General features: G+C 54.5%; 1 protein-coding gene across 2 annotated transcripts in view; it reads right to left on the bottom strand.

The window, feature by feature from the left end:
- Positions 1–22,307, bottom strand: part of PPP6R2 (protein phosphatase 6 regulatory subunit 2) — a 93,630-nt gene that overhangs the window by 31,071 nt on the left and 40,252 nt on the right. For both annotated transcript variants that reach the window (XM_065049422.1, XM_065049423.1), the window contains exons 3-5: positions 17,123–17,368; positions 7,833–8,019; positions 7,000–7,137 (exon numbers count right to left, since the gene is read on the bottom strand). In XM_065049422.1, the coding sequence (XP_064905494.1) occupies positions 7,000–7,137; positions 7,833–8,019; positions 17,123–17,349 (552 nt within the window). In that variant the 5' untranslated portion in view covers positions 17,350–17,368. The remainder of the gene's footprint in view (positions 1–6,999; positions 7,138–7,832; positions 8,020–17,122; positions 17,369–22,307) is intronic.

The raw sequence follows: 22,307 nt of genomic DNA, 5'->3' as shown, positions 1-22,307 counted from the left end.
TGTCCAGCTGTGGCCCCTCAGTTCCAGCAGGACAGGGAACTGCTGCAGAGAGTCCAGCGCAGCCACCAAGATGCTGGAGGGAGTGGAGCATCTCCCGTGTGAGGAAAGGCTGAGGGAGCTGGGGCTCTGGAGCTGGACAAGAGGACACTGAGGGGGGACTCATTCCTGGGGATCAATATGGAAAGGGGGAGTGTCAGGAGGATGGAGCCAGGCTCTTCTGGTGACAACCAGTGACAGGACAAGGGGCAATGGGTGCAAACTGGAACACAGGAGGTTCCACTTGACTATGAGAAGCAACTTGTTGGGGTGAGGGTGGCAGAGCCTGGCCCAGGCTGCCCAGGGGGTTGTGGAGTCTCCTTCTGTGCAGACATTCCAACCCGCCTGGACACCTTCCTGTGTAACCTCATCTGGGTGTTCCTGCTCCATGGGGGATTGCACTGGATGAGCTTTCCAGGGCCCTTCAACCCCTGACATCCCGGGGTTCTGTGACACCAAAACGACTCCATGAAAATTAATGAAACTCTCTGCACTGGTGTCTCCTAAAGCAGCTGCTCCCGTGTATCCATCACGCCCCCAGCGGTGTCTGTAACAACGGAACTCCCCAGCTCTTGGGGTCTCGGTGTCACCTCGGCACGGTTCAGCTTCCATCCCCAGTTCCACACCTGTGTTTGCACCGCGATGATGAGGAGGTTTTCAGCACTGGCACATTGTGCAACTTCCATTAACAAACCGCTCACACTTACAGCCAGTTTTACCCGCGAGTTGCCACTCCTCGAGCAAGCGGCTCCCGACGCGGCACGGTGGGCGCTCAGCCTGCTTGCTCCGCTGAGAACCGACCTGCGCACGTTCCAGCTGCCCTCGCCTCTTCCACAGCCCAAAGCAGACTGCTTTACTTATTAACACCCTCTCCCTTGCAGAGCACAGCACGTTAAACCCCAGCCCTCCATTGTAGTTTCACCTTTATTCTGTATCGACAGCCTCCCCAAGCCCCACTTTGTTGAGCCTGCGGGTGTTATTAATTAAAATAGGGAGAGATTTGTTCTTTTTGTCTGGATTGCCAAAATAATGGGCTCTGGGGGGAGCTGGGTGGCCAGAGAGAGGGACTGAGGGACCGAGGGACGGAAGCGTGAGCATCCATCTGAGCAAAGGAATTACTGTTCCTGGGATCTGAGGGGCACAGGACAGGGAATTCCAAAGCAAAACACCCAACTGAAATAATCTGAGATCAGAGAGCGATACCAAAATGTGGCGAATTAAGAAGCACCCAGTAAACCTGGAAGAGATCGGTTCACCTGCCTGGGGCTGCTGGCAAAGGGATGGACTCTGGGAGCCCCAAGAGAAGGAATATTCCAAGTGACTCCTCAGCCAAAGGCTGTGACGCTTGCAGGACTAAGTCCAAGCGTCCCCCTCAACATCTCCCTGGAAAGATTCACACCCAAAACACAAACTCTTCTGACCACACGCATTCGGCAGCGTGTTTGCTCTGACAACCGACACGCTCGTAAGGAATTCACGGACAGAGACCGCGCACAAATGGGCACCTTGAATGATTCTGCAGAAGGAAGGGGACAGGACGCGGGGCTGGTGAGCAGGAGGTGGCTGCTGGTGCAGCTGTTGTCCGCAAACAAACCAGGCCCAGGTCTGGTGCAGAGCGCTGGGCTCCTGCCCAAGGGCTGCCGGGCAGCACCTGTGTCACGTAGCTGGGACACGCGGGACACAGCACGCTGGTCCAGGCACGTGGGCACAGGAGCGGTGGAGCTGCTGCCGGGCCCGCACGGCACCGCAAGCTGGGGCAACCACGTGCAAGAGGGCACGGTCCCCACCGCCGGCTGAGACATGGGGCACACGGGAGAGCTCAGCCCACGGGCGCCCTGAGGGGCACGGGCAGCAGGCCCAGGCTGCAGGGCCGCCCGCGGCCTCTCCTCGCTGGACACAGGTCATCCGAGAGGGCCCTGCAACCCCATCCATGCTGCGCGATCTGCTCTGATCTGCTCTGGTCACCCTGCGATACCAGGCTGGGCTGGGGACCTCCAGAGGGCCCTTCCAACCCCAACTGCTCTGCGCGCTCTGCTCTGGTCACCCTGCGCTACGCGGGCTGTACTGGGGGATCTACAGAGGGTCTGCAGCCCCAGCAGCCGGGGTGCTGGGATTTGGATGAGGATGCTGCTCGCCAGCGGCTCAGAGTCCCTGGCGTGGGGGGAACTGCCAGGACTCACCAACCCTTGACAACCACGGCTTCCTCCTGCCAGCCACCCCACTGCCAAGGGACATCTCAGCTGTGGCACAAGTAACCACGCTGATGGGCAGCAGCTCATACACAGGAGGGGAGGAACCTCCACAAGATAGAGCAAGGGCCTGGGAGGAACCTCACAAGCTCAAGAAAGGCAAAACACGAAGTCCTGCCCGGGGGCCAGAACAGCCCCAGGCAGGGGGACAGCGCAGGAGCCAACCGGCCAGGATCGGTGCGGGGAAACCCGGGACGGCCCTTGGTGGAGCTGCCACACCAAGAGTCAGCGCTGGACCCTGCAGCAAAGGTCCCACCACATCCCGGCAAGTGCCGCGATGGGTCGAGAGGCATAAGATGCAGCGAGGGAAATTCCAACTGGATATTAGGAAAAAAGAACCCTTCACTTGAGAGGGATCCCAGGATGTCGGGGACTGGAAGGGCCCTGGAAAGCTCATCCAGTGCAATCCCCCCATGGAGCAGGAACACCCAGATGAGGTTACACAGGAAGGTGTCCAGGCGGGTTGGAATGTCTGCACAGAAGGAGACTCCACAACCCCCTGGGCAGCCTGGGCCAGGCTCTGCCACCCTCACCCCAAACAAGTTGCTTCTCAAATTCAAGTGGAACCTCCTGTGTTCCAGTTTGCACCCATTGCCCCTTGTCCTGTCACTGGTTGTCACCAGAAGAGCCTGGCTCCATCCTCCTGACACTGCCCCTTTCCATCTTGATCCCCAGGAATGAGTCCCCCCTCAGTGTCCTCTTGTCCAGCTCCAGAGCCCCAGCTCCCTCAGCCTTTCCTCACACGGGAGATGCTCCACTCCCTGCAGCATCTTGGTGGCTGCGCTGGACTCTCTGCAGCAGTTCCCTGTCCTGCTGGAACTGAGGGGCCACAGCTGGACACAATATTCCAGGTGTGGTCTCACACCGGCAGAGGGCACAGACAGGTCTCTGCTCCTGGAGAAATGGAAAACTCACCGGGCAAGGCCTTGAGCAATCTGCTCCAATGTGACCTACTCTACAGAGGCAACCAGACCTTCTTGGGGCCTTCCAACCTGCACTATGCTACAAACGAATGCTTTAGGTCTTGCACAGCCAGTGCTTAAGAAAGTTTGTTATATTAAGACTTTAACAAAATCGAGTTTTCTAAAACCTGCTGAAAATACACATATTACCAGTGTAACTTCAGCTTGGATGTTCCCAATCAGTCACAGAAAGTTCACGCCTTATTATTTAAGACGGTAGTTGAACCAGAGACTCTGTAACAACGCACAGGGCGAGCTGCCTGATGTTCCACGGATCACACCAGCACGAGTCACTGTGCTGTAGTACTGACACCAAACCTTCCTCGGCTGGGGACTGACCATGCAGTAGGGCAGTTTTTGTTCCAAGACAGAGGTACCTGCGTTAGGCTCATCCACCCCTGGGAGCAACCACTGCTCTGGGGAAAGCCAGCGTGAAGAACAGGCCCTTCTTACCCTTGTCGTTCGTTACCCATGAAAGCAACAGGAAAAAAAAGCAGAAGGACATGCAGGAGGGATTTTCATGGGCTCTGATCACTATTCACATTAGACTGACAAAGAGGCGACACGCGACCCCGGCTGCCGCAGGTGACACGGCAGCAGCAGCCCCAGCACCGGGCTGCGGGGGGCTCTGCGAGCCCACGGCCGCGCTCGCGCCACGGACGTGTCCACAAAACCGTGGCTGCTCCACGGACCCCAGTGCACGCCAGCAACACCACACGTGGGGTCTTCTCCCAGCACTCTTCGCATTTTTCCAGGTAGGATTTTACACTAATAGCGCACAGGTAAAGGACAGACTACTGCGATGCCACTCATCTGTCCTGATGTTAAAAATGTTCCAAGAAGTAACCCATACCTGAGCAGTAAATGATTCAAAGTCAGTATTATCTCTTTCCCAAGTCCACAGAGACATTGCAGATCCAGTGACACCCATCACAGAGAACACGCTGTGATCCGCCTGCACGACGGCACACTTGTCCAAGGATATCGCGGTGCGGGTGCCTGAAGGACCAGGCTGCTGGAAGCACCTCCTCTGGGGCTCCCAAAAGACTCCTGTGGTATTTGCGATGGTGAGAGGCCAGAGCGAGCAGGAGACAGGGCTGCAAGGAGGCAGCGCAGGCAGTGGACCGTTTCACTTACGTCTCCTGCTCCTGGGCTGCTGAACGCGGAGCTTTCCGTGTCCCGTGGCGCTTCCATCCAGCTCGGGACGGAACTGGGAGGCCCCGCCTGTCTGCAAGGGTTCCTCCTGATGTGTGCTCTCCGAAACAACAAATCTGAGCCACATGAACAACGCATTCCTCTGTCGAGCATGAGCAGAAGGAAATGGGTAAAGAATTATCATATGCTCACATTTACTGTAGGCCCCTGATTACAGAGCAAGGAAGACAAAGGGAGAAAACACCACAACCTGTAGCTCTGCAAACAGTTCCAGATGTACAGAATGGCACTGCCACCTTGCCTCTGCTTGTACTCATCTGCTTGTCTTCTGCTGCTTTCTCCTCCCTTACCATGGCAGGAGATGTGCTGGGGGGTCAGTGGAAATGGGGAAAAGGTTCTTCCCCAGAGGGGCTGGACACTGAACAGGCTCCCCAGGGAGGGGTCACAGCCCAACCTGACAGTGTTCAAGAGACTGGACACCGTCCTCAGACACCGGGGTGACCTGTGGGGTGTCCTGGGCAGGGACAGACGTTGGACTCTGATCCATAAGGGTCCCTCCAGCTCAGGACACCCCAGGTGAACCAACAACACTGCACAAGTCCATGTCAAAAATCCCCAAAGCCAACCCAGGGAACCGAGCTGGCTGAGAACAATCCTGGCAAAAAACTACAAATAAAAGTGTTTTCAGCCAGATCAATTCCCTTGTCCACGTCACTTTATGGCCACGTGAACACTTGGATGGCAAGGACTGAAGCGGGGCCTCCCAGTTCCGTCCTGAGCTGGATGGAAGCGCCACGGGACACAGAAAGCTGCGCGTTCAGCAGCCCAGGAGCAGGAGACGTAAGTGAAACGGTCCACTGCCTGCGCTGCCTCCTTGCAGCCCTGTCTCCTGCTCGCTCTGGCCTCTCACCATCGCAAATACCACAGGAGTCTTTTGGGAGCCCCAGAGGAGGTGCTTCCAGCAGCCTGGTCCTTCAGGCACCCGCACCGCGATATCCTTGGACAAGTGTGCCGTCGTGCAGGCGGATCACAGCGTGTTCTCTGTGATGGGTGTCACCGGATCTGCAATGTCTCTGTGGACTTGGGAAAGAGATAATACTGACTTTGAATCATTTACTGCTCAGGTAAAAAAAAACCCAAACCCAACCGAAGGAATCAAGCTGGCTGAAAACAATCCTGCCAAAAAACCTACAGACAGAAAATGGCAAGGACTGACGCGGCTGTGGAGCCAGCAGGACACAGGGAGGGCAGGACCGACTCTTTGAGGCATCACTGGCCCAGCTCCACTCGGCGCTGCCGCCAAACCCGTGACCAGGACACCGAGCAGCCCCGGTAACGCCGTCTGAGCAAGACACGGCGCCTGCGGCACAGGTCCGCCCGGCAGCAGGCAGAGGACGGCGCCAGCAGCACTGCCCAGCTAACGCGGCCTGAGGCTCTCCAGGCTGGAACCACAGAGAATTAAGACTCTTGTGCAATTATCTGTGAGTCTCCGATTTATTGAGTCAAAGCGACAACATGGACATCAAATCCCTAAGGAGAGGTGCTGCGGGACTTGTTACGCTGAATAGAACTGTGTTTCATGTAAAACTTAAGATACCATCTTCATAAATCTGACGCTCCAAAATGTCCTTTCCAGACAGCAAGGAGCACGTACCGAACCGAGGGAAGTCCACAAAAGGACTTTTCCAGCGTAGCAACATCAAGTGGAAACGTGGCCCCTTCACAGCCCCGAGTGACACCCCCAACAGCAGCACCTTCTCATGAAATGCGGTGCTTCTCCAGCTGCACCCGGACAGCAAAGCTTCCAGCTTCCACTAAGTCACACCAACACTACCACTTGATGTCTCACCAATTGAATCGCTCACTTTCCTGCCTAAAAGTGAAGATTTCCCTTCCCAAGTGAGAGCCCACAGGGGTCTGTAAGGCTCGCTTTGTACCTGTACGTTTTCCCCGCTCTGTAGCAGCGTGTTTACTGCACGACGCACCGTCAGCGGCTCCGGGGCCTGGAGCATCGCTCTCCGCAGGCCACGCTGCTCCTCTGCTTTCACGGGAGGGAGCAAAGCGAGGGTTCTCCCCAGTGCTGCTCCTCTGGCCCTGCAGATGAGCCTCACCCAGAGCAGGCTGTGAAGGGAGAAAAACTCGTCCTTCCTGTACAGCAAACTACGCGTCTCGCTGAGATGTGTTACAACGCTGCCGGTGAAAGAGGAGGGGAAGGAGGCGGCACACGGCATCGCCTCCAAACATCACACAGCCCTGAACGCGGCGAGGGATTCAACACGTCACTGTCCCGAACGGTCAGCCTGAACTTCTGAACACCGGGAAGGATTACAGCTTGCCTTTGTCAAAGCTCGGCAGCAAAAGCAGCCCGAGTAAGCAGTGGCTGCTATATGGAAAAGGAGCTGAGAATGCTCTTCTGCTCTGCCCTGTGAGCCACAAACGGGCCGAAGGGCCAGAGGAGCCCACGCGCTGAGAAACGGTTTTCAGAGAGTGGATCCGCTCCCATAGCAAACGACAGAAACAATTCTGTTTCTTCAGGACACAAACAAACCAGCCCCCTTGTTCCCAACCTCGCAAAGGAAAAAGCGGTCAGTTCTCACGTTCAGGACTTCCTGGCGCAGCGTGGCGGGCTCCACGCAGCTGATGAGGCGAAGCAGGAGGTCCATCATCGCCGACGTATCTATGTGCTTTAGCACCAGGCTAATGAACTTCTCCTTTTTCCTTAAGAATGCAATCACCTAGAAGGAAAAGTGTCACCATCAGTGCTAACGCAAGATCCAGACGGGGCGCACGCAGCTTCCCGCACCTCGCGCTCTGCTCTCAACCAACTGAGCTCGATGTAAAACAGCAACGAAGCTGAGAAATTCTCCACATAATAGCATTCTCATATCAAGGCAATACTAAATCGAATATTTCAGGAACCTTTTCTTTCCTCTGTGCCACAAAGAGACCCAAGCCCACAGAAACAGGAGCGTCAAGAAGCTGGTGATGCTGGAGAATTTGTCATTCCACTGAGGCTCTTCACCTAAAATCTCCATTTTGATTTGGAACGTGTGTATTTCTAAAGCACCGTTCAGCTCGTGTTTCCAGCACCCATTTACAGGTGTTTATGCAATGAGAAGATTCTGGGCAACAATCAAAGGATGCAGCAATATGTTGTAGCCCAAAAACTCAAGCGTTAGCCGTGGCACAGGAACATCCTGGCTACCGCGGGTCTGAAAGCAGAACTACACAAAGGTGTCGCCGTGAGCCAGCAACGCCCTCAGCCGAGGAACCCAAGGAAACTTTCCAAGGCTACACCTCAACTGCAAGCTTACAGAGGCTGTATTTCAGCTCCAAGAACACAAGGAGCTCAAGAGGACAGCAACGCGGCGGCCACACCACACAGCCTTAGTGAATTAACTGGGGCGCACGGGGCCAACCCAAGCGTCACCTGTTCGGTCTTTCTGGCGATGAGATTCCCGATGGTCTTGCTGAAGAAGCTGGCGAGCAGGGGGTTCAGGGGGGGCTCGTGATCCAGGAACTCGTAGAGGATGTTGAGCAGAGTCTCGTCCCCGCCGAGCTTGTCGTTGATCTGCGGCACGTCCGAGGTCAGCAGCTCGCAGGCCGTGTTGGGGTATCTGCGCACAGCAAACAAGCGTCACACACCACCCGGCACACGGGAACTCGGCAGGAGCAGGAGCAGGAGGAGCAGGAGGAGGAGGAGGAGGAGGACTGGCCTTCTGGGGACGGGCAACGTCCGCACGACACACGACAAGCAAGGGCAGCACCGGCGCACTGTAAGGCAGCGTTACCTCCTGCGGCACATCACGCGCTTGGTGTTTTTTGTTGGCTCTATTTCTATTTTTCCCGCTGCAGTACACACCTCAGCCGCCCTCTAAACCCAGGGACTGCTGGTTTTTAAAAGTGCTGCTTCATCAGTTTCAATACACTTAAAATCTCAATGATAACCCATCTCCCCAACCAAAACTAACCCCAAAACTGAAGGGTGATTTGCAGAATGCGTATTTTAGAAGGTTTCTGTAATGGTTCTGAACTGTTCCTTCCACTGCTGGTGCAGGATTAGAGATGAGCAGCCCTTGTTCGTCTGCTCCTTTTCAATCAAGAGGACTAGAATTAGAGCATCAGATCTAACACCGAACCCCCAAGGAGGAGCAGACGCCTTGTAAAACAGCAAGAGACTCACACGGACCTCTGGAGCTGCAGGTCTGCAGCCGTGTCTACGATCTGCGGTCAAATTCACCCGCTTCTCAGCAAACGTCACCGTGCCTGCCTCAGAGAGTCCTGCTCGCTTCAACCGCTACCGGACATTAGAGCGGACAGCTAATGAAATGCGTTTTTCCCCTGACCTTGTTTCTTGTTCTTCCGGGTGGTGCTTTTAGCAACAGGTCACATTTTTGATCAGAAAAGGTAATAACGTGTTGGTAACTCATGTTACATTCATAATTAAGCAAAGTCTCAACTGCCAAAAGTGCACACACGCAAACCAACCATTTACAGCCAACGAGCTCAATGGCAGACACAACCCTAGAGCCAAAAGGCAGCTGGGCTTCATTTAAGCCGTGATTTCCTCTGCCCGGGTTCAGAGGCTCCACAGGTTAGAAACAGACCCCATCTTTTACAGCCTCGGCCTCTCCTCTGTGCGCGCACAGCTGGTTATCTCCATCCTCAAAAGCAAAACGCGCTATGTATTCAAAACCCAGCCAATCAAAGTGACATTCAAACCCCTACGGCACAGCCCTGCCGCAAACACGTTGGCTCTCCCAGCAGCGCGTTCGCTTCCCAAACACAAACCCACACAAACCCACACAAACCCCACACAAACCCCACACAAACCCCACACAAACCCCACACAAACCCCACACAAACCCCACACAAACCCCACACAAATCCACATAAACCCACATAAACCCCACACAAACCCACACAAACCCCACACAAACCCCCACAAACCCCCACAAACCCCACACAAACCCCACACAAACCCCACACAAACCCCACACAAACCCCACACAAACCCCACACAAATCCACATAAACCCACATAAACCCCACACAAACCCACACAAACCCCACACAAACCCCCACAAACCCCCACAAACCCCACACAAACCCCACACAAACCCCACACAAACCCCACACAAACCCCACACAAACCCCACACAAACCCCACACAAACCCCACACAAACCCCACACAAACCCACACAAACCCACATAAACCCCACACAAACCCACACAAACCCACACAAACCCCACACAAACCCCACACAAACCCCCACAAACCCCACACAAATCCACATAAACCCACATAAACCCCACACAAACCCACACAAACCCCACACAAACCCCCACAAACCCCCACAAACCCCACACAAACCCCACACAAACCCCACACAAACCCCACACAAACCCACACAAACCCCACACAAACCCCACACAAACCCACACAAACCCCACACAAACCCCACACAAACCCCACACAAACCCCACACAAACCCCACACAAACCCCACACAAACCCCACACAAACCCCACACAAACCCCACACAAACCCCACACAAACCCCACACAAACCCCACACAAACCCCACACAAACCCCACACAAACCCCACACAAACCCCACACAAACCCCACACAAACCCACACAAACCCCACACAAACCCCACACAAACCCCACACAAACCCCACACAAACCCCACACAAACCCCACACAAACCCCACACAAACCCCACACAAACCCCACACAAACCCCACACAAACCCCACACAAACCCCACACAAACCCCACACAAACCCCACACAAACCCCACACAAACCCCACACAAACCCCACACAAACCCACCACGTCGCCCGCTTCTCATCGCCACCCCAGCTCTCCCGCCTTCCGCGGCTTCAGGCACAAGTCAACTCCAAGATCAACAGAAAGCGCTCACAAGAACACGAGTGTTTCCAGGACGCACGGGCACCGTGCTCACTTGTGGAGCACACTGAAGCTGAAACACTTCAACATGCAGCAAGATTTCTTTTTCTAGCTTCAATCTCAGTGTCACGCAGTAAAGATCTGTGGAAATGAGTCGGTGCCTCTCACGTCTCCAGCACCTTTGCGGTTCGACCTGTGAGCGTGTAAGAGAACCTGGATTGCAGCACTTACCTGTTTGGGTTTGGTTTTTCCTTTCTTAGCCAAAATTAGCAGCATAGAATCATTTTGGTTGGAAAAGGCCCTGCAGACCACAGAGTCCAACCATAACCCAGCCTGTCCCTGCCCCGTGTCCTGAGAACCTCATGTCCGTCTGTCCAGCCCTCCAGGGCTGGTGACTCCAGCACTGCCCTGGGCAGCCTGTTCCAATGCCCCACAGCCCTTTGGGGAAGAAATTGTTCCCACATCCAACCTCAACCTCCCCTGGCGCAACTTGAGGCCGTTTCCTCTGCTCCTGGCGCTTGTTCCTGGGGAGCAGAGCCCGACCCCCCTGGCTCCAAGCTCCTTTCAGGCAGTTCAGAGATCAGAAGGTCTCCCCTCAGCCCCTGTTCTCCAGGTTAACATCAGATTTCTGCTCTGAACCTCCTGAACAGAAGATCAAGCAGAACCCTCCCGGCTGGCACGTCCGGCCACGTGCGCCTGAGCGTGTTGTGGTACACAGACAGGGCCATCAGCAGAACAGGAAAGGAAGATCTCTGTGTCTGATCCCACCTGGAACCTCTTCTGCAAAGAGCTCTTGACCCTAATGATTGTTACTGGTTTGGTTATATTCACTGAGCAGAATTTTCACTTAGGAGGGAACTCCACGCCTCGGCGTTGCCCACCCAAGCCCCGCTTTCCTCAGCACGGCTCCGCTTGGCTCTCAGCAAGGACAACGCTTCTTGCCCTGGTCGAACAGAAAGCGTGAAGACAAGTGTTCCGGGACAAGAGCTTTCCCAGTCCATGCACTGAACCGGTTTGTGTAGAGCCTCGTGCTTCCATCACACCCCCCTGCACTGTCAGCCGAGCATCCCCCTGCCCCAAGGTGTCAGAGCCAATTTAAAGCCCATTTATTCACACGTGTACCTCAGGCCACCTGTTATTACACAGCCAGCACTGACTGTATTTGTCGTATCACATCACAAAACCCTCCTTCTACCTTTTAACTAACCTGACTAATTTTGCATTATCTACTTTCTACGTTTGTATTTAATCTCCCGTCTTATTCCCGGTGTGAACGCAGCGAACAGCGCAGGACACGGTGCAAATCCACCGAACTGGAACCGGCCATTTTCCCCCTCATCTACATTTACATTTACTTTCTTTAACCAGCTGTCAGGCGGTGACAGAGCCTTCCCCGCCGTCCACGCCAGCTTTTCTCAGCGCTCTCCCTGTTCCATCAGGAACATCACCATGAGAACCACCCTGTGCTTCGCTGACTCCAAACTCAGGTGCTGAGCCCCAACCCGAGTTCCCTCCCCAGGCGCACGACGGGGTGACGGAATTTGGAGATGGGGCCAGGAATCATGACACCACACCGTCTATTCTTCATTCATTGACTGGCTCACAGACCTTGCTTAAGAAGCGTTGTCCTACCTGCCACTTCCATTCCACTGGTGTTGAGGTTGACCAGGTGAGCGATTTCATGTTCTAACGCCTTTAAATCCCTGGGGTGAGTCCAGTCAGTCCTAACAAGCCCTGATTTTGCTGCCCAGATGTGAGGCAGCTGCTCCAACGACGTCGCTGTAAAGCCCGACACCACCCGGGGATCCCGACGTCCCTGTCCGGAGCACCACCACACAGGTCTAACTGGACTTACTGCTCCAGTCGCACCCTCCTTTACACTCGGACACCCGCCCCACACGGCTGGGACAAGTTTCACAGAACCACAGAATGGACTGGGTTGGAAAAGCCCTCAGAGATCACCCAGTCCAACCCTTGGTCCAACTCCAGTCCATTGACTAGATCACGGCACTAAGTGCCATGTCCAATCTCAGTTTAAAACCTCCAGGGCCGGTGAGTCCAGCACCTCCCTGGGCAGCCATTCCAATGCCTGACCACTCTCTCTGCACAGAATTGCTTTCTCATCTACAGCCTCAATTTCCCCTGGCAGAGTTGAAGCCCATGGCCCCTTGTCCTATTGCTGATGCCTGGGAGAAGAGCCCAATCCCCACCTGGCTAGAACTGCCCTTCAGGTAGTTCTAGAGAGTGCTGAGCTCAGCTCTAAGCCTCCTCTTCTCCAGACTGAACAAGCCCAGCTCCCTCAGCCTCTCCCCATAGGGCTTGTGCTCAAGTCCCTTCCCCAGTCTTGTTTCCTTACTCAGAGGGGCTCAGAGCATTAACGGTTCTGCCTTTAGCAAACTGCTTCTCCTAATCCCCATCCACCCTCACACATGAACTGCCCCCTACATCTCTTTTCCGCACCGGCACACAGCTTCCCTCAGGTGGGGACGGACTCTCACCGCAGTGGGCTATTCGTTGTTAATGAAGTCCATTTACTACATAAGGGATTTTTGGATCTTTGTAATACAAGCTCTGCATTTACCACAAGCCACTAAAATGTTCCAGACCAGCTGTGAGCTTTTCACCCCTTCACAGCACCATTGGCTTCCCAGCTAGCGTCCTCGTATTGATGGAGTCCAGTCCTTGAAGTTAAAAAACAACCCCAGACCCATGATAATGCCATGCATGTCTTTCTTGCACCTGCAAGGATGTTAAATCTGAGTCCATCACGGTTACCATTACAAAGTGATTTTACACCAGGTGCGTTCCGTAGGGCTCCCGAGGGTACACAGAGAGTTCTTTCTCCTTTTCCTGGCTCACTGCAAAGGGCACTGGCGACTCCTCAGAGCCCACGTGCCGGGCGGCCCGGGACGCGTGTGCCGTCGGCAGGGACAGACGCACTGCCCGTCACACACGTTCTGCTCCCGCAGCCCTCGCGGGCTCCGAGTTTCACGCAGCCAGGTGTAATATGAACATGAACACTGGAGGGTTTCTGCCCAGCCGGGGCAGCGGGGCCGCAGGGTGTCCCTCCGCTGCCCCCGTCCCCTCGGAGCGGCGGGGACGCCTCTGCCCTTCCACACGCTCTGTTTTCATCGCCGCCTGGTCTCAACAGGTCTGTGAGACACCCGGGTACGTCGACAAGTTCACTATAAACAGCCATTACAGTTCAAACAGTTTATAGGCTGGTTGTCCCAGGTCTCCATCGGGTTGTTACGCTTACACGGGGATTTACTGCCCAGTTTTCCCCTGCACCGTTTCCTCTCTGAACTTCCATCCTCCTGGCGTTTCAGGGCTAACGCATTCTGATGATTCCATTTCCACAGCACGCCCCATTCCGAGCTGCGCGTCCTTCCAAACCTATCAAGTTTCTCCCCTGTTCCAGTTTTAAAACTTTCATAACCTTTTCTTAAGAGCCAAAAATTGGATTCCATTTGGATTTAGGCAGAGCCCATTCTTCCTGCTTAGCCTTATTTATTCCAAAACCTTCCCCGGTTTCTAATAAGCTTAAACCCTCTTTCCCCTCTCCAGTGCCTCACGAGGCTTTGAAAATGTTTCTGTGCCTGGTCTACGTATGGGACTGGATGCATTTCTAAAACAATACTTCCTAAAGACCAGCTGAACTTGTCCTGGCAAGCAGGTCAGTCCAGAGCTCCTGCTGCCAAAGACTCCGGTGTCCAAGCACCCGTCCCACCGCCAGCCCTGCTGCTCCACAGGCACTTACGGCCCACGCCGAGGAGACAAAGAACCCCAGAGTCCCCGCCCCCCAGCTGTCAGTGCTGCGGGAGCTGTGCAGGTCCCAGCCCCCCCTGCTCACGCAGGGTCCCCGAGCAGATCACACAGGATCCCAGGGGGTGCAATGGCTCACAGAAGGAGACTCCACACCCGCTCTGGGCAGCCTGGGCCAGGCTCTGGCACCTCCCAGCAAACAAGTGTCTGCTCGTGTTCACATGGAGCCTCCTGTGTTTCAGTCTGTGCCCGGTGCCCCTCACCCTGGCCTTGGGCACCACTGAACAGAGTCTGCTCCATCTGACACCACCCTGACATATTGACCATTGATCACATCCCTCTCAGCTTCTCTTCTCCGCTCAGCAGCCCCAGCTCTCTCAGCCTTTCCTGGGCACAAAGATGCTCCAGACCCCTCAGCACCTTCGTGTCCCTCCCTGGACTCTCTGCAGTGACTCCTTGTCCTTCTGGAACTGGGGAGCCCAGCACTGGCCCAGTTCTGCAGATGGGGCCTCCCAGGGCAGAGCAGAGGGGAGGAACAACCTCCCTGACCTGCTGCCCACACTCTTCCTCACACCCCAGGTACCACTGGCCACCGGGCACAGCGCTGGCTCGTGGAAAATACAAAGCCACTGTCTGAGAGAGGGCTCGGTGACTCAGACTAACTGGACGCCTTCCCAACACAAGATGTGTTTTATTTTGTACAGAGGCTGAGCCCCCCCAGCCCGATCTGGAGCCACCTGAAGCACCCGCTGCCTCCAAAACCTGCCGAAAGGGTTCATAATCCTGCACAGGGAACCCAAGAACACCTGGATGCAACCACTTTCATGATGAGCTCCCCCCTTCATCTTGGTTTGCATTAAAGATTTTGCTTCTTGAGAAATGCCTGTTTGTCCCCGCCCGTCCTTGTCCTGAGTCTGGCCGTTTAACGTGAGGAGAGGTTTCCCCTTCCACCCCTCGGCACACGGGATCAGGGATATAAACCCTGCGCTGACAGCATCCCCAGCACCTCAAAAAAGGACTCAAACATAGGGGCTGGCTAACTGTAGCAGTCGAGTGTCCTGCGGGGACAGGGACAGGGCTGAGCCAGCACCGGTGTGGGACTGGGATCCCCCTCCCTCTCCTCCAGCAAAGGCACCTGGATCCCAGCAAAGACCACGAGTCGCACATCACTCAGCACCTCCAGCGCCCATCAGCTCTTAGCGCTAAGGAAAGCGCCGCATGTAACGCCTCATGCCGTACCCGGCGTCGCGCAGGACGTGCACAAAGAGGCTGGAGTGTGCCACGTCCCCGGTTCAAACCTGTACAAATCCACGTTTGTAGGACACTAATATAAGACTAACGCTCCCGATTCCATCTGGTAATTCACCTTTTAGCACCGAAGCCTTGCAAAAGCAGCCACGTCCAGTTCCAAGTTACTGCACAAAGTACTTCCTGGCGCTCACTTACATGGAAACAGTCAGCTAAAGGGGCCGAGCAGCCTGCCCACCTCACAACCAACCTCAGCAGTTCTGCCCCTTCCTCTGGGGTCTCCAGCAACAGCAGCAGCAACCCACGCTGATCGTAACCAACGCTGATCGCTCCCACGCCCACAAACTTGCCTGTTTTCATTTATTTATACGCAGAGCAAGGTTTTATTTTTATATAAACTTAACAAAGACAAACTTCAGATTCCCAAATGTCAATATTTTCAAGTATACATTTAGTTAAAAATGTATAAACACATCTTGCTATGGGAACCAAAGAGGCCTGAAGGGCTGAGCACCATAAGGAAGAGGCTGTTCCACCGAGCTGGCTCTGCAAGGGCAGGGGCGCCGGGACCGGCCGTGTGCCGGTGCAGCACGCTGAAATCACACCTCTGAGCCACGGAACCACCGAATCTGGCTGGAATAGACCCTCAGGATCATCGAGTCCAACCATAACCAACCCTGGCACTGACCCATGTCCCCAAACGCCTTTTCAACCCCACAGGGACGGTGACCCCAGCTGGGCAATCTGTTCCAACACCCCACAGCCCTTTGGGGAAGAATTTCTTCCTGACATCCAATCTCAACCTGTGTACAGCTCATTACATTGTGGGTTTGACTGTTGAAAACCAAGTTCAGCAATTTATAACTCAGAGCAGAAAGCTCTTTGCTTACAATTTGGATAAAAACCTTCTAAAGGTACTTTTGAGATACTGATCATTGCGCTTGCAAAGTCTGGAACAAACAGCAAGAGAATTTTTGGTTTTAGACAAACTCAGTGCTGAATTACTAAAAATAAAGAATCAGCCTTCGGAGAACTCACTAGAAGCAGCGCCACGGGGGGAACGGCTCCCCAGCACCCTGTCCCCCGGGAGCGCAAAGGCCACGCTCGCCGTTTCCAGCCTCCAGGTCTCTCATTCGTACGGACAGAAAGCTGTCCTGGTTTTGTTAAAAACAAGGTTCTCTTTGAGTGAACTTGCCTGTGCGCTAAAGCTTTCTTCTTAAACGCGCTCTCCTGAAAAGCCAGATACAGGTTTTGGTAGACACAGCAATGGAATGCGGGGTCACTGACAGAATGGATGCACATCTCGCGAGAGGGGCAACGAGAAACAGGTGACCAGAAACTGGCCAACGGAGTATAACATCCCATTCACCTCATACTTCACATAAAAGTGCGAGATCACAAGGATCTCGTCCCTTTTCCTTATGGTGACATTAGCAGAGGACCTCGCGAGTCGTCCCTGCGAACCGAGGCCAGTGACAGACGGAATCCAGCTCCGCTTGGCTGCAGAGTCCAGTCCAGGACTTCGGGTGCCGGCTCTGCAGTTGCTGAGACTTTCAACATTAGTTTTGTATATTTTGTATTATTTTCTCTATCCTTATTAGCAGCATTAGTAAAACATTTTGAATGTTTCCAGCTCTCTTCTCTCTGTCCTTCTTTTCCTCCCGATCGCCTGAGTGGGAAGGGGGCAGAGGAAGGGGCTGAAAGGGGAAGGCGGGGAGCGGGGTTAGCAATACATCCGCCCCGGTTTTAGTGTCACCCCGCAATCGAAACCTCGACACAAGGCAGGACCTACTTGAAGCGGATCTTCTCGTCCATGTCCAGGGGCGGCTCGTGCGTGATGAGGGTGACGAGCTGCTCCATGCAGTGCTGCTGGCACAGGAAGTCCAGCAGCTTGCGGTTCTGCGCCTTGCACTCCTGCAGCACGTCATCCTCGTCCATCAGCTCCTGCAGCGTCACATCCTCCTTGTCCAGCAGCTTGTCCACGTGCGACGTCGTGTTCAGGTCGAACTTCCAGAACATGGTGATGGGACACGACGGGCTGCAACGCAGAGCAGGGAGTTAGTTTTCCACCCTCACCTTTTATTCCTCCCTTATAAGTGAGCAGAACACTCAATGGTTTTGCACTATGAGGCGCCACTAAAACAATCAGTTTTTTACCCTGTGCTCATAAGCTGCCTATGGCTGCTGGTGCATGAAGGCATGTGAAACCAATGCTCTGCAGAACATGCTCAATTCCGCTTATGATTAAAAGGGAAAGGATTTTATGACAGTTATTTCCCCCTAGCGCCGTTAACTATGGACGCAGTTAAGGGAATTGCAGTTTTCTTCCGTAGCGTTCTCCAAGATGAAGGGACTGAATACGGCCAGCAGACCGTCTCCTTAAAACACTGTCCTCCCCAAAGCACGGCTGCGTCGGCAGCGCCGCGGTGCCGGGCAGGAGCTCTGCTGAGAAAAGGCAGAACCGGAGCAACGGTTTGACTACAACCCTTCCCCCAGCTCCCCTTCCTCCTGCCCCATCCCCAGCGAACCCCACAACACTCCCAGCGAACCCCACAACACTTCCCAGGAAACCCCACAACACTCCCAGCGAACCCCACAACACTCCCAGTGAACCCCACAACACTTCCCAGTGAACCCCACAACACTTCCCAGTGAACCCCACAACACTTCCCAGGAAACCCCACAACACTTCCAGTGAACCCCACAACACTTCCCAGTGAACCCCACAACACTTCCAGTGAACCCCACAACACTTCCAGCGAACCCCACAACACTTCCAGTGAACCCCACAACACTTCCAGTGAACCCCACACTTCCAGTGAACCCCACAACACTTCCAGTGAACCCCACAGCACTTCCCAGTGAACCCCACAGCACTTCCCAGTGAACCCCACAACACTTCCAGCGAACCCCACAACACTTCCAGTGAACCCCACAACACTTCCCAGAGAACCCCACAACACTTCCAGCGAACCCCACAACACTTCCCAGAGAACCCCACAACACTTCCCAGAGAACCCCACAACACTTCCAGCGAACCCCACAACACTTCCCAGAGAACCCCACAACACTTCCCAGAGAACCCCACAACACTTCCAGCGAACCCCACAACACTTCCCAGAGAACCCCACAACACTTCCCAGCGAACCCCACAACACTCCCAGCGAACCCCACAACACTTCCCAGAGAACCCCACAACACTTCCCAGAGAACCCCACAACACTTCCAGCGAACCCCACAACACTTCCCAGAGAACCCCACAACACTTCCCAGAGAACCCCACAACACTTCCCAGAGAACCCCACAACACTTCCAGCGAACCCCACAACACTTCCCAGAGAACCCCACAACACTTCCCCGGAACGCTGATGCTGAGAATGTGGGAACAGAAGCACCAGGCAGCCTGGAGAGCATCAGCTCAGCCCTGCACACAAAGCGAACAACTGTGCACACCCGAAAACTATCGTGAGGTAGGTTCCAGCTGTGGAATATCAACAACACACAGTATGTGCATCTATGAACCTTAACTGCAAGTAGCTTGAACTAGAGATCAAAGGGCACGTTTGCACGCTGAAATGCTCTGGTCCCGAGCTGAAATGCTCTGGTCCTGAGCCAAAATGCTCTGGTCCCGAGCTGAAACGCTCTGGTCCCGAGCCGAAATGCTCTGGTCCCGAGCTGAAATGCTCTGGTCCCGAGCCGAAATGCTCTGGTCCCAAGGCTGTTCTTGGCCAGTGAAAGAGCAGTTTGCACTGAAGGCTTTCAGGGCTTTTTGGTATTATTTGTATTTGGCTCACAAGCCAAAACTGAACAACCAGTGATTGATGGAAGTAGAGGAAAGGCCTCCAATGTCTACATAACAGCAAGGGATAAATGGTGACATTAATTGGGAAGTACTAAAAAAACCTACGGGGCACAGTGAGCGATAACAACGTGAGCAAACCCAGAGCTGACCCGCTAATAAATATCAACCCTTTGGAATGCTAGATCATGCTATTCATTTCCAAACTCTGAGCTCTAACCTTAGAACACGGCTGAGCGGGCAGAGGCTGCGTTACCTCCGGGGTGGACGGCTGGGCAGGGAAAACGCCGGAACTGCGTTCCTGCCCACGCCGAGGCAGGACTCGTAACCCCGCAGGCCGGGGTGGCGCCCGCTGCTTTCGCTGCGTGCCGGGACTCGCGGGTTCCCACAGAAATGCCCAACGTCCCTAGAAATCCCGGCTGGACACGGAGCCCGCGGACCAGGCTGGGCACGGCCCTGCGAACAAGTGCTGCAGGGGAGGCGCCACACGGAACAGACGCCGAGCTGCCCGGAGCCTGCGCCCACGGAGCCACGGGAAACACCGCCCACCCGCAGCCGGCAACGAGGCCTCGCTACTGTCCTGTGTTTTAACAAGAACGCTCCCTTCAAGCACTGCCTGCTACAGGGAGCCCTGCACTCTGCATCGCCCATCCTCATCCCACTCCGGGAGCCCTGCACTCTGCATCGCCCATCCTCATCCCACTCCCACCCCAGCGCTTGCTCTCCTTTCTTACCCTGGTTTTTCCGAGTGAGCTCTGTCAATGATCTCTTTGCAGTTACTTTCAGAACGGTCACTAACGATGTCAAACAAGACGGCGCTCAGACTGTCCCTAAGAAACTCTTCCAGGGCTGTTTCTCTTGTTTAACAGGTCCCCTTTCCCAGCCCACCTCAGACCTCACCCACCCGGGCTGCTCCGCGAGCCCTTCACAATCCCACCGGGCCAAATACCTCAGTGGTCACCACAAAGAAACAAGGTTTACCGAACTTCTTTTATTTAGAGTATCAGCTGCCAAAGAGCGAGCTCGGATTAGCTCGGTACAGTTTAAATTACTGATTTTCACTTCATTTGGCTTTGTTGTGTTTTTGACTGTTCTCTCCAAGCAAGAAGCAGCCTTCCTTCATCCCCAGTAACGCTTTCTGCATCTTCAGGGAGTACCAGATGCCTCGAGTTCCTCATCAGCACTCGTCTGCACTTCAAAAAGCAGCAAAGCCCTTCAACCAGCTGGGAGTTTGCACACAGCCGCTCATTTCCAGCTCCTGGTTAGCGTTTCAGGTTAAACTGCTCCCCAGACACTGTCCCATCCTCCCAAGCCCCGCGGCTCTGCTCCGTGTACGGGATCCTACGGGAAGGAAACAGTAGCGTCTGAAGGAAGGGGCCGGTGGCACCACGAGGGGACGGATGGTCTTGTGGGTAAGGAATAAAGCGTCACTAATGGGAAAGACAATAAGAGGACAACGGTTATTCCCGCTGACCAAGCCAACGAGCTCAGCTCGGACACCATGAACGCCCCATCTAACAACACCATTCAGCTAAGGCACGTTTCTAACCCGCAGTAAGCCGGACGGGGCTGCCGAGGCGCCGCATCCCCGCATCACTGCGACTGCGATACGAGCGCGTGATCCCACACGCCAGGATCACGACGCTGTTTTTAACCGACCCCACGTTCCCGTTTCCGCAGCATCACTGGCTCCAGCCGTTCACTTCGCTTTCTCCAGCATCCAAAACCGTCACCGCGCCGGAGCTTTGCCAGTCCCGCCCCCAGCGACGACGGGTTTTTGCAGTGATCCTTTGGGAAAAGCCCACAGAAAACACTGCCTTTGTGCTCCAGGAAGGTTTCCTGCAGAAGGGGGAACTGCCTTCCAGCCACCACAGCAGGACAGCTTAACACGTTACGTCGAGACCCACAAGTTTTCAGTCCCATGTTTAAAGATCTGGGTCCCTGGCGGTGTAACTTTCACACTGAGCCTCCAGCTGCAGGGCTCATAGGAACTGCTAGATACAACACTTCAAAAGAAACACTCACTTCTTATTTCCTTTTACCAGTTAAGTCATTGACATGCACTTTCTGCCCTATCTCAGGTCAAGGATTCTTCACCACGTGTCTCCAAAAGAAAGAGGATTTATCCGACGACGCTGGAACAGCTCTGCTCCCGGGATATTTGATAACGAACCCCATGGAGCTCCACTCGGCGCTTCAAAACCCGTCAGCGCTCACCCTCCTGTCCGGAGCTCGCTCCCACCTCAGCCGTCTCCTTTCTCTCCACGACTTTATCTTGGAGATGGAGAAGAAACCAAGAAAACCATTGCGAACCGTTCTCTTCCGTGACCCAGCGCTGCCGATGGGATGAAGCCCTATTTGAGTGTATTGGTGCTGCAGGACTCGATTATAAAGGGAACACGGAAGGTCTGAACGATCACGCCCTGCTGTCCCACAGCCCCCAGCACCACGTTTCTGTATGCGATGGGAAGCGTGTGGTCTCAAGCAGCAGCAGCCGAGCGGGATCCGGATCAAGCGCCGCGTCCAGAAAACCACCTTACAAAGGGCCTTTTAAACCTCGGATGTCAACGCTCCCAGTCGAACCTCCAGCACCTGCTCCTTGTAAACCACCTACGGACAGCGGGGCTGAATCGGGGTGGGCCCGAGCTCAGAGGTACCGGGGGAAATTGGGGAGAAATGGGGGAAAACTGGGGGAAGGCATCCAGAGCAGCAGCCTGCGCAGCCCTCCCCGCGGTCCAGCCACGGCCCAGGTGAACCCCAGTCCCTTGGGAACTAGTCCCCCCAACACAGCATAAAATATGACACAGAAAGAAGTGTTTTCTAATTCAAACTGTTTAAATCAACAATATATCAGAATTTAAAAATACAAATGTTATTTTTTAGCACCAAGCAAGAGCTTCTGCATCCGTCCGCTCGGCGGCTGAAAGCACCCAAGCCACTGAAACTGGGAGCTGGGAACAGACAACCACATCTGAATTTGCGAGCTCGGTGACACGCGGTGATGGTGACACCGTTCGGCTGCGGAGCGTGTTCCTTACAAACTGTGCCTCGGGTATTTTTAACTGACTGTGCTCAGTTATGAATTCATCTAGTGAAAAGCTGCCAACAAAGGCCTTAAAATAAGAATGTCTGGGTGCACAGTTAACCCAAATGCATATAGATTCCATGCATGCATGTG

This window comes from Columba livia, chromosome 1 (assembly GCF_036013475.1).
Source record: "Columba livia isolate bColLiv1 breed racing homer chromosome 1, bColLiv1.pat.W.v2, whole genome shotgun sequence".
NCBI lineage: Eukaryota > Metazoa > Chordata > Aves > Columbiformes > Columbidae > Columba > Columba livia.
This window is presented reverse-complemented; position numbering and strand designations above follow the sequence as displayed.